The following is a 12,866-nucleotide window of genomic DNA, read 5'->3' as shown; positions in this document are numbered from 1 at the left end:
TCTCTCATCTGCCTCCACCACTCAGGTTCTCAATGTCTTGCCTGATTTTCAAAGGGATTTTGCAGTTAGATTTTACTGAGTATAAATGATCAAAATCTCTCCTATTAGGTTTTCTTCCTCATAGGACTCTGCTTTGCAATATCATTTTCTCTTTTCTGAAATCCCATTAGCTGCCACTTACATTCACTTGTGTCAGTTGTATTAAAAGATATGTAGAGTGTTTCTAAAGTACAGGTGTTTTTTTTTTCTTTCTAACTTCGTAGCTAAAGATGTGCCTCAAAAGTAATAACTAATAAGAAAGAACAAGATGGTAAGAATTGGAGAGGAAGGAGTATTAGTTAGGAGCAGTTTTATTTTTCTTTTCAGTGTGATTTAAATGGTGGAACAAGAATATCGTTACATAAGGGTTCATTTACTTACTAATTTAGCAGGTGGAAAAAATGATAACAAATCACCCAGGATAGTACTGAACTGGCTTAGGAACAATTTATCCTTTTATTTGGGAATAGAGACTGCCCGAATGGTGGGGAGAACAAGAAAGCCTATGTCTAGTTTCTTCCCTTGGGACGAAATAAGGGCAGGAAATGCAGACTCCATTTATTTCTGTGATAAAGGTGAACATTTGACTAATGGAGAGCAAGAAAGAATAACAGTGGTGGCCAAAGGAGCTGGAAGTGGCTACATTTTATGGTACATGGAATAGGGGAGCTGAAAATGAGGCATTTTATTTGTGATTTCTTTTTAAAAGTGAATGATAAAGAAATTAACATTGGTGCACATCTTCTCAGAGGGTTCCAGGTGACTTCCAATAAGATACTCAAAGTCTACAAAAACTGGTTTAAAATGCTAAGAAAATCTTGGACAATTTAAGCAATTTTTGAAATTAAGGAACATAATAATTAGTATGTGCTTTGTGCTTTACGCTTATAGAACTTTATATACATATTAACTGATTTGATCTGTGGCAAAAAATTAATCAATGACTGATAAGCCCCAGTACACAATGCTGTTCATAAGTTACAAAGAGGGTTCTGGACGTTAAATATAGTGTTTGGTAGTATGTCTGTAAATGAAATGTAAGTAACACTTATGAACCCAGGGAATGCATTTAGGAATTATCAAACCGTCATAAGTTAGACAGCATCTCCAAGTCCAAATAGCCATCTGGAATAACAGAACTGAACATGGAGAATTGTTCCCAAGCTAGTTTCAAAATCTAAAATTATTAGATTGCTCAAGGGAGCAATCTAGGAGCAATAAAGTAAAGCGTTGATATTCAGCATCAATCAGAAATTTCATATGATATAAGCCAACCCAATTCCCTGAACTGTTTTCACGCATAAATCCACTGGATATACCAATGCTCTCTTATTAAACCAGAGTGGTCGAGTCTGTCTGCTTTTTTCGTGAAATCTAACTTGCCAGTTTAGTAGCTAACTGTCTGCTCAATTTGTGCCTCTGTATGTTTCAAATTAGTAGTTTTTCTTAAATTAAATGTGCTAATACTTCAAATTACCTATACTATCCCTCCCCACCAAACAAGGATGCTATTTAAGTATTATACAGAAGTAGTGGTGAAATTATGATAGTTTAAAATGCATTCGTATGAGAATCAAGACCCAGAGCTTTGCAGAATGAAGAAACAAAAAAAGCATTTCAGATACACTTTGGGTAAAGAAAGGACATTTTCATAATACCATCTGCTCAATTCATGTAAATTTATAAAAGTATTCTTATTTTTTAAAAGATTGGTGGCCCATTCTACTACCATACCAAGGATTCGGGGAAATGTCCTCTTTTTTTCATAAACTTTCACCAGAATAGTCTTTGCCCCACTCTTTTCTTGGTAAACCTGACAACCAGCTATCATTTTATACCTTACACGCAGAGAAGGAAACAATCTTGTTTTGAAAGCTTATTATACATTTCCAAGAAAAAAAGTGTGTCCTTAACTGCTGAAATCTGATAGCGATATCATGAGCTGACATCTGAAAAACAGAGTGCATTTAGAAGAGAAGATCTAATAAGTGAATTGAAACTATTCTTTCAATTAAGTCATCCTTACGCATGGCATGGATTAAAATTTAGCTTCAAAGTAGTAGCTTATAGCATAAAAAAAAAGGAGACAATGTTTTCAAGTTGTCAAATTGTACCTACCCAAAGACCCAAGTTTCTCTATTTTATTCTGTGGATCAAACTATTTGAATCACATGGCCTGCCATGTGTTAAGTCATGAAATGGGAAATAAGTGTTCGGGCTTTACCAATTACCAAAGTAATTACCAAACAGGGGAGAGGAGAATAACGGAAACAGCAGGCAGGAGTATTCCTCCAATATTACTGTTGCCTTCCTATTTAAAAAGGACCCAAGCAAAGGAAGACTCCCTCCAGAAGGTTTTTGGACATTACCTGTGGTGTCTGAGGTACCATTCGCTTTCTCTGCGTTGTCCAGAGGCCATGTTTGTGATAAGCACAACCCTATATCCCTGTCGATCCCTTTACCATCCCTTGTCTCTGACTCCCAGCGTCCCTAACCAAGCTGCAGGGAATTCATAGAAATTACATCAACTCTGGAAGCTCTGAACAAGGGTCTTTTCGCAGTGACCTGGCAACAAAGAAACAAGAGCAGCCTTCCAGGTAGTGGTCAGACAATTGGATCTTTCAAAATAGACAAGACCTTAGATGTGAGTGTGTCCAAACTGCCTGTTTTCGAAGTGTAAACTGCGGCACAGAGAAAAGATGTGATCTGTCCAGGATCCCACGGGGGCAGAACCACGTCCACAGCCCTGCCCAGTGCTTTCCACTGTGGGTCATATGACTGGCTATTCTCTGTACATCTGTGACATCTGCAGGTTACAGGTGGTCAAGGCCATCAGCCCAGCACCTCACACAGGCTCTGATGTTGCCATCCCTTTCAGAGTTCACCCAGGACACAGGTATCGCAAGAGGCCTCAATTACACCGAGTTTTATTCACTTTATGAAATCTATTTCTTCTTCACCAAAAGGTGTCCTAGTGTCCTAGTACTAGTGTCCTAGTAAAACTTGTGACACTAACTTCCCTTAATTTCTCTGTTCCCAAAAGACTCTGGAAAGAAACAGCTGTAACTAGTCTTGCAGACTGAATTTAAACACATTGCTTGGTAAAATAAGCTTTCGCTCCTCCAGATGTCACTTCTACAAAAGCATTTGATTCTCTCCGTATCTCCAAATGCTCCCATCTGCTCTGTGTTCGTTACAAATAAATAAATAAAACACAACAAATAAATACACAAATAAAACACAACAAGCAGGTAAATGCTGGTGAGGGTGGAACCCTCATTGGCTTCAGTTACGTGAACATCGCCCCCTTGTGGTCACACAGAATGCAGGCCAGTTCCTTTCTGGCCTTTACTGAAAGCTGGTAGAACGCAGGGTAGTCCCGGAATCTTTTCTCCTGCTTCAGAACATATCATACATACATAAATCACTCTGAAATAATCAAGGTTTATATTAGAAGTTTCTAGAAAAAGAAGATTCCAGCACCTTCTTTGGTAGTCTATAAACCTAACATCCCTTTATGAATAAAGTCATTTGCAAAAAATATTTTATTTGCACCTCTTAAATTTTTATTCATTTTGAATTTTACTATTATCACTTTTCCTGACAACCCCCACTCTTACCCCTCAAATGTATAAATATTGCCATTCAGTATTGGTCTTCAGGAAACCCTGGTTCATGTTCAAACCAATGCTTACACATAGGTTTTTCAAAAGAAAATATATGGGTGCTAGGTTCACTATTACCCATGTTTTAAATTTACAAAATCATTACAGGATTAAAAATAGCCACAAATTCATAGACGTCCTATGATTGCCTTTCAATAGCATCATAATAAATTCTTTGGAGATTTTTTTTCCAAAACCTGGTTCTTGAGCATTACAGACCATAGAGGCCATGAATTTCAACCCTTTTTAATAGGAAGAAAACTGATGCCTTGAGTTTTCTCAAGTGACTGACATATGAAGGATAGACAGAAGCCCAGGGCAGTTCACTCATAACCCGTGTTCCTTACCCTGCCTACCTCACAGTGCCAGGGAAAATAACAGAGATGAGGAGGGCCTCCTCAGGAGGTCATTCCTCATAGGAGCCAAATGCATCTGAGACGAGGCTGCCCCAGATGTGTCCAGGTCCTGGGGCTCCTTTACTTTTGAAATAACAGGCTTGCTTAACCATCTGGTAGAGCCAGACTATACAGACACTGCAGCCTTGTTCACCTGTCTGAAAATAATGCAGAAAAGTTTTGGGCAGGTAATATTTTTAAACTCAGTTTAATGTTTATGGAAAGGGTAATACCTGAAAAGTTACGATCTTAAAATAAAACCATCTATAAGTTCCCTTTTTAATATGTTGTCCATGCTTTGCATAAAGAAGACAGACAACTGGTCTTTCTTGATAGCCTGAGAATGGCTTAATGTAGTGATTAGTTAGATTGATGAGACAATCATCAAACAAAAGTGATTCCACAATTCTGAGAAAGATGGAGAGGAGAGGAGAGACCTTTTGCGTGAAGGGACAATTCAGCTAACGAAACGGATTTCAGATTGGGTTCTGATGAGCCAAGGTCAAGGATCGGAGGGAGTTATGCCTCAAAGTGCTTCCACTTCATCTATGACACACTTCACGCAGTCCCATTTTGCTCAGCCTGCTCAAATTAGGTCCCCAAGCCTGCCCTGTGCCCCAACTCAAGAGAGAGGTAGGACCCAATAGGTGGGCTGAGAACTAAGTCTAGGGGCAGCAAGGAAGCTGAAAGGACCTCATGCATGGGCTGGTCCATCAGTTGCTATCCATTTATTCCTACCCCACTGAGAATACGGATACAGCAACACACATACTTCAAGTCAAACTTCTGCAGTAAACTGAGGCTTTCTCAAACAGGAATAACTCATAGACTGTGGCTAGTTAGTACTATTACTGAGAATATAATACTAATAAAAAACCAAACTGAGCCTTCATCCCAACCACATCAGTTAATGTTACTGTTTTACTCATTCACATTTTCCACAATAACAACAGAAAATCATTTTGAATGTCTACCATACCCAGGCACTATAAAAGGCACTGGGAATACATAGATAAAGAAAACTGTTAAAAATATAAGGTTATTCCTTCCTGCTTTCCCTTTCATCACAAGGGATGTTCATAAATGACTTCATCCTGACATCCATCCTGCTCTCCTTTCATGAAAAAGGTGCCAAATTTTCATTGTTAGGAGAGACGTGGTATTCTGAGAGATCTGAGCTCTAAGCATATCCCACCTGATGCAGGCCCTGGTAATAGCAATCTCCTTCTGGAAAGAGTCTTCATTTAGTGAGTGTGAGGAAGCAGATGATCAGCAAGGAGGCAGCATGAGGCCTGGGTCAGCGACAGGACAGCGAGGGGGCCCGCAGGGCCATCTGGAGAACCTAGTTCCTAGTGTCTGGGAGTGATAGCATTTGCCATGTCTAGCCTTGTGTTTCTTTCTGCTACACTGGTGTTTTTTTCTCCCCAGCTGAAGACTTGAATAAATATTTTGATTTTCTGTTATTACCGACGATTACTGCATCTTCTTATTTAACTTATGTCTTCTTTCCAAGCGAGAATATCCAGGTTTCGGTTGGATCTATTTTAAGGTGAATTAACCAACATAATAATACATTCATATGTTTCTTTTTTAATTATATTTTTTACTCTAAAATAGTTACAGAATACCTGGAATAGAATCCCTAGTAAATCACGCTGTCTTTTGGATTTGTCTGTGTGTGTTGTTTTTCCCTGATAGGGGAACCTGCCCCCAGACTACAGAATCAGCCTGATTGACATCGGCCTGGTGATAGAGTACCTGATGGGCGGCGCTTATCGTTGCAACTACACGCGGAAGCGCTTCCGGACGCTCTACCACAATCTCTTTGGCCCCAAGAGGGTGAGGCTTGCAGCAAATTCCATTTCCTGGACTCCTGGGAGGAATAGAGTGTGACAGATTTAGGGGGTGGCTCCCTTCTCTCTAAGTGGGAGATCAGATGAGAAGGCAACTGTCCCACCTCTTCCCTCCACCATCAAATCCCTTAAAATATAAGGAAGGGGGAAAAAAGATATGTATTGGGTGATCCACTCCTTTTTTATCCTCACTAGGTCCAATTCAAATCCGAAACTGGCACTGAGACTGAGCCTTAATGATCAAAGAATAGCAATGAAATTCAAATTATCTACCTCAGCAATATTCAGTTTTTTGGTCTTGAGATGTATTTACATATTTAAAAATTATTGAAGATTACAAAAAGCTTTTATCTGTGTGAGTTCTATCAATATTTAACATGTTGGAAATTAAAATTGAGACTTTAAAAAATATTTATTAATTCATTTTAAGATAACTATAAGTAGCCCATTCGTTACATGTTATCATAGATAACATGTTTATGAAAAACAAATGTATTATAAATAACAATTAGTGAGTAGCATTGTTTTACACTTTTTGCAAATTTGTGTAATGTATGGTTTAGTAGAGGACAGCTAGATTGTCATATCTACTTCCAGCATTCAGTCTGTTGCAAAATGTTGTTTTGGTTGAAATACCCGAAGAAAATTTTACCTCACACAAATATGTGACAAATATGACAAATGTATCAAAAAAGGAAGGAGTATTTTAACAACCTTTACAGTGATTGTAGATATTCTTTTTTGATACTATATCAAAATTCAACAAGTGACAATTTCTTGAAGATTAGTTGCAACATAAAATCTGAAACTATGTCAATGAACTTTAAAATCCATTGGTCTATCTTGCACTTTGGATCTTGTAACATCATGGATTGGTCATTGTAAAATATTGGTTTGTCGAGTTATGCAGATCTTCTGAATGTTGCCATATGTCATTATACAGTTTCAAAAACTTGCATTCGTTAAGCCCACCTCCGATCTCATCAGAAAAGTCTTTACCTACTGAAAAACTGTCAGGGTCAAAAGTTGGGGGAAGACAAGATATCCATGATTCTAATTTTTGCTTGAAAGTTTGAGTTTTGTCATGGAATTTTGTCAACCAATACTATCAGTTGTTTTCCTTGAAATGTCAGTCCTACTTCGTTCATGTCTAGCATGTCTGCCAAATATCCAAGTCCAAATAACCACAGTTGATAATCAGTTATTCCTTCAAGTAGATAGTCCACGAAACAAAGTGGCCATAATTCAGTCCAAACAAACCCATGAGTGCTTTTCTTCAGGATAACCCATCGTAGTTCAGAATGTGGCAGACTTCCCATTTCATCCCTCAGAATAGTAAAAATACATTTTTTTTTTTTACTAGCAAGGGTAGAGATTTAATAAAGTTAATAACTTTTTAGGCCTCATCAAGGACACTCTTAAGTGAAAATGTTTTGTTCTTTTTTTAACTTCAAGTGTCTAACAGTGGAATCTAATGATAACTAGTAAAGTTTGGTATCACCGCCTCATTCTTACTAAAGTACCTAGCAGTTTTACTCACCATCGCTTTTGTACCATTAGGACAAATATTAATACAGTATGAATACAAAATAACATCTTGGCATTACGATGAAAATAGCTTTGACTTCACAGACCCCTGGGAGGGTCTCAGGAAAGACTCACTGAAAGGGTCACATGGTCCATACACAACATTGTGAGAATTGCTCCTCTAGCTGGTGGTAGGCATGATTTTTATTTTTTACCAAAGCTTATCTTCTGATGAGAAAAGTATTTTGTGGTACTGGAAGAGAACTTTGAAAACACCAAAAAGTATACATTTTTTTCAAAATTGCAAATTTCAAACTGGTGGTCGTTATAGAAGCTAAAAGAAAGAAAGGGAGAGAGACAAGTTTCAAGCTATTCCTACTTGAATGGTCAAACAAAATGTGGAGGACTCTCAGTGCTGTAACCTTACTATTTACTCAAATAACTTTCAAGGTGGCACCCAAACATTCTGTAACACTTAAAATGTAGAATTGGAAAAATATATATAATAATAAATAAAACATAGAATTGGAATTCGTAACCCCAGAGATATAATTTTGTATCTCCCCTGTTAAATAGAAGTCAAGTTCTATAATTTGCGGACTTGCCTCCTCTCTCCATCTTGGTCTGTGCCTACTTTGCACGTCACCAGTATGACCAATGATGCTACTGCATGTGCTGACACTCCCCATGCTGTTGAGTGCCTTTTACCACCACCAACACCTGCCCCTCTAGCCACACTCACCGTTGCTCTGCTGGACAGCAGCGTAGAGAAATGGCCACCATGAAGCATCTAATACATGGCCAACATGTATTTCTGAGTAATAGCCCAAATCTCCAGGTAACAGAGGTCTTTCAGAAGTTTGAGAAACATCTCACAGTTTGATTGATTGTTTCATTGCTCACTCAAGTGCTTGATGTCATGGAGATGGCAAGCAGGATGGTTCTAGAAAGCGGGAAGAAATTTTGGCCCACAAAAGGGTTAATAAACCTGCAGGCTCTACCGTTGGGCAATCTCATTATGCCTTTCCAGTTTCCTGATTTTCTGTGATTCACCAAAATCACTAAATCCCTAATTCTCTCAGAATTTCTATAAATACGTTCCTCTTGTGGTGTTTTACTTAGTGAAATAAATAAAGTGCTATATGGTACTATAGAGTTGTCTCATTTCCTGTTTAAGACATAGTAGGATTCTTTCTACATCTGGATAAAGAAATATCTAACTTTGTGCATAAATTTTTTAACAGCCCAAAGCCTTGAAACTACTGGGAATGGAGGTGAGTGCTCAAATTATTAGTGTCAATTATTTATTCTCTTTGTTATACATTCTTAAAATACGTGTAAGTTCATTTCAGTGGTAAATCTTAGTACATGATTCTAAAATAAGGAAGTGAAATTCTTCCCAGTGTTGAGGAGTCAAGTCACAGCAGCTTTGAAAATTTCACCAAGAGGTTACGTTAGCATTGCAAACAAGGAAATAAATCCTATTTGAAATACTAACTTGAAAACCAAGGAAGCATATAAATTCCAGTAAGCAAAATCTATCCATAGGTGTTTACAAATGGCAACAGATCCAAAGGCCAGAAATATTTCACAAACTCATCTAATGAGGTATGCTGAAATTCGAGATATATTATCTATGTGCCATCTTTCATTCGTGTGGTTATTATTCTCTATGCAAATGCCAGTATAGGATGTCCTTGTCCTTTGAGGGAAAATGGTAGTGCTGTCCATCATGAGGTATAAATAACTCTACTTGCAGAGGTAAAAAAAACAAACAGGAAAAAGAAAAAGAAAATGGCCCATTAAAATATGGTGGGGTTTTTTTTCCAAATTAAAGTATGACAATGACATGTTCCCATAGGACTGTGCTTATGCCATTCTAACTTGTTTTAAAGTTAAGCATGTATGAGCTTGTGAGTTCTTTTAGGATTGGAGCTGAGAGGGGATACCGGCATACACCTCAGAGGTATTGCGGGTTCAGTTCCAGACCATTGCCAAAAAGCAAATCATAATCCGTTTGCTGGTGGAGGGTCTTTTCTTCATTTGTAAAAAATCATAACATCTGTGAAGCACAATAAACTGAGGTCTGCCTGTAGTTCATTTCTGTATCTACCAGGGCGGGGCCAGTAGTAAATATACTCCATACTGAATTTAATTGAATCATCTCTAACCCCACCTCTGTTTTTCCCCTAAAATGACAGGACGATGTTCCCTTAAGGCGAGGAAGAAAGACCACCAAGAAGCGTGAAGAAGAAGTGGACATTGATTTAGACGACCCTGAGATCAATCACTTTCCTTTCCCTTTCCACGAGCTGATGGTGTGGGCCGTCCTGATGAAACGGCAGAAGATGGCTCTGTTCTTCTGGCAGCACGGCGAGGAGGCCATGGCCAAAGCCCTGGTGGCCTGTAAGCTCTGTAAGGCCATGGCTCACGAGGCTTCAGAGAATGACATGGTGGACGACATCTCCCAGGAGCTGAACCACAACTCCAGGTTGGCCAGCCCAGCAAAGGGGGTGATCAAGGGAAGAGAAGGGAAGATGGGCCCCCAAAACTGGAGGGTCTGAGCTCCCCAAAACTACAAGGGGAGGCAGTTGCCTCCCAATGGTGCGCAGAGAGGGTGGACATAATTAATGTTTGTGGTGCACAGTGCTCGATAGGGAAGTACATACAGATACATAGACGGTTTCAGTTCATCGTCCCAACTGCCCCACCACGTCCAGTATTTTCACTGTAAGCATGTTTGCCACAAACCATCTTTGCTGCAAGCATTTTTTACCACAGAACTAACTGGCTGTAAGGTAATTTTGCCGTAAAAGATGAAATAACGAAAAGTAAAAGAGACATTAAAAAGGACATAAGGAAACATGATAATTTGTAACAAAATTTAAAAACTGTATTGCAAAAAAAAATGAAAATACTTGAAGTCTTTTGTTCATAGTATTATACTTTTTAGAACTATTTTCCATAGCTTGGTAAACTTTTGGTTTTGATGGGTGAGAGGCTGCCTCTGCTCAAAGAATGATTTGCAACTGGTATTTTTATCTCTTTCTCGTATAGTATACAATCTGGCTTAACACATCGCCTTGCAAGCTTGCTTTATACGTAGTTCTTATCATTTACTATTTTAAGAGCACCACATCTACTCAGCACTGTATAGACCATTATAAGGGCTAAGATTTCTGTAATACACAAATGGGAATAACTGCAAGAACTTCCTCAATGAGAAATGAAACCAAACTGACAACTAGCTTACATACATTAAGTCTGTCAAATGTAAACCAAACTGTCAACCCATGACTGTATCTTTTATGGTGAAATTGTCTTGCAGCCAAAATGTTTATGGTAAAAATACCTAGAACCCTACCCCAAGAGGTCGGTCCTCTTGTTGTGCATACTGTACCACTAAGGAAAATGAGACTTAGGATTTAAGTAACTTGTCCAAGGTCACACACTTGTGGTTGGCAAGGCTCAGATTTGAACTGAGGTCTGTCACATTTAAGAAGATTTACTGCTCTCTGATCATTGATGTATTGGTCTGCCACCCTCATCCACATGCCCTGAATTGAGGGCCTTGGTTGTAAGGATTATGCCTTGTTTGATTACACCCCCGGTTCTAAACACAGTGTCTGGCACATAGTAGCTGTGTAACAGATGTTGGCTGGATGAGTGAAACGACTAGACCCCAAAAGAAACAACTCGACCACACAGAACCCACCTTTTGTGCCTTGGTCAGTGGGTCCCCACTTCCGTTATCTAAGTCTCCAAAATGGCCAATAGATGACTCTCCACTTCCTCTCTTGTCAGGGACTTTGGCCAGCTGGCCGTGGAGCTCCTGGACCAGTCCTACAAGCAGGATGAGCAGCTGGCCATGAAACTGCTGACGTATGAGCTAAAGAACTGGAGCAATGCCACGTGCCTGCAGCTCGCCGTGGCTGCCAAACACCGCGACTTCATCGCACACACGTGCAGCCAGATGCTGCTCACAGATATGTGGATGGGCCGGCTCCGCATGCGCAAAAACTCAGGCCTCAAGGTCAGTGCACTCAGAAGGCCTACGGCTGTGAGCACCAGAGGGCTGGTTAGAGATTCCCAAGAGAAATATGCGGCGGAATGAGGCATCCCCACATCTCAGGAGGGAGACTCTAACCCCCAACCAGGCGTCAGAATCTTCTGTATAATGGAGTTTGGGTGTTTTCACTCTTCATAGGGCCCTGCCCTAAATTCTGCTACATCAGAACCTCTAGAGATGGGCCTCCACGTTAATATTGTTCAGAAGATCCAAATGTGACGATCATGCTCAGGTACCACGGGGATGCCATTTGTTCTTACACAAACCGTGCTGCACCAGAGCCACTTACCTGGGCAACCGTTCACTGCCAATGCCCCCATGTCATAAAGAGACATTGGTTCTCATATATAATTGTCTCAGCTATACTAAGACAATTTTTTAACTGAAATAAAAGTCAGATACGTTTATATTACAAAGATGTTGCTAGATAAACCTGAACTATTTATTCTTCAATGAAGAAAAACAAGTTGCAGATTATTATTTAACACCTGAGTCCATTTTTTGTTTTTCTAAAGCATGTACAGGTAGAGTTGTAGCTATATAAATTAATTATAAAGAAACAGGAAGGATACACGGTACATTGTTTATCGTGGTTATGTCTGGGGTTGAAGGTACAAGAAGGAGGATGGTACGTGGCTTTAGCATTTGTATGTTTTCTTCAATGTTTTTTCAAAGAAAATATTAAACTGAAAGAAAACATGACACTGAAAGAAGTAAAAGAAAAAAAATGAGAGGCAGAAGATTAAAAGAACACTTTAAAATACTTTACCTGTTTAGAGTTTGTGGTTGTTACAACTGAAACCAGGCTCACATTTTTCTGGAACTATCTGATCCGGGTTAACTCTGAGGTCAGCCCAAAGCAGAAGGGCCATGAGACCAGAGCCACCGCTGAGGCCACCCTGACCAGCACCCCTCCCCTACTCCATCCTCCCATGGGCTCTTGGCCCAGAGTCACAGAAGGGTTCCAGGAAGTGGGTCCTGGGCTATCCATAGCTGCATTGCCACTGACTGACCAGCCAGCTGTCAGCTCCAAGGACAGGGTATTGTGTCCCCTGAAGGCTACCAGCACGCCACCTGAGCTTTCCCAGGCCTTCCAGTCACCCTGAGCTCAGGGTCAGCGCTGTCCCTTAACTGTTTAAAGTCCCTGTAGGAGTTCAAGCACAGGCTGTCCCTGACTCCCCTTACTTGAGGATCATTTTTACTTACCCCTCAGGGTCCTCCTTGTCCCTCACCTTGGTGAGTTTCTTCAAGGAGGTGCGTATTCTGACGCCTTATGCAGTAGAACCATTTTAGCATTGAGGGAAGAAGAGGTGAGGAA

The 12,866-nt window shown here is 39.8% G+C and overlaps 1 protein-coding gene across 13 annotated transcripts in view; it reads left to right on the top strand.

The window, feature by feature from the left end:
• The window catches only part of TRPM3 (transient receptor potential cation channel subfamily M member 3), an 821,435-nt gene that overhangs the window by 725,335 nt on the left and 83,234 nt on the right, over window positions 1–12,866 (top strand). For 8 of the 13 annotated variants that reach the window (XR_013994426.1, XM_081066266.1, XM_081066264.1 and 5 more), the window contains 5 exons: window positions 5,613–5,648; window positions 5,798–5,938; window positions 8,724–8,753; window positions 9,681–9,970; window positions 11,284–11,512. Coding sequence is in view for 12 of the 13 variants with exons in the window: in XM_081066266.1 (XP_080922392.1) it covers window positions 5,613–5,648; window positions 5,798–5,938; window positions 8,724–8,753; window positions 9,681–9,970; window positions 11,284–11,512 (726 nt within the window). In the remaining variant the exon portion in view is untranslated. Of the gene's footprint in view, window positions 1–5,612; window positions 5,649–5,797; window positions 5,939–8,723; window positions 8,754–9,680; window positions 9,971–11,283; window positions 11,513–12,866 lie in introns of those variants that run through there. The other 5 variants (XM_081066273.1, XM_081066269.1, XM_081066274.1 and 2 more) reach the window with 1 other exon arrangement.

This window comes from Rhinolophus hipposideros (genome assembly GCF_964194185.1).
Source record: "Rhinolophus hipposideros genome assembly, chromosome: 11".
Classification (NCBI taxonomy): Eukaryota; Metazoa; Chordata; class Mammalia; order Chiroptera; family Rhinolophidae; genus Rhinolophus; species Rhinolophus hipposideros.
The sequence above is the reverse complement of the archived record's forward strand: the minus strand, read 5'-3'. Positions and strand labels throughout refer to the sequence as shown.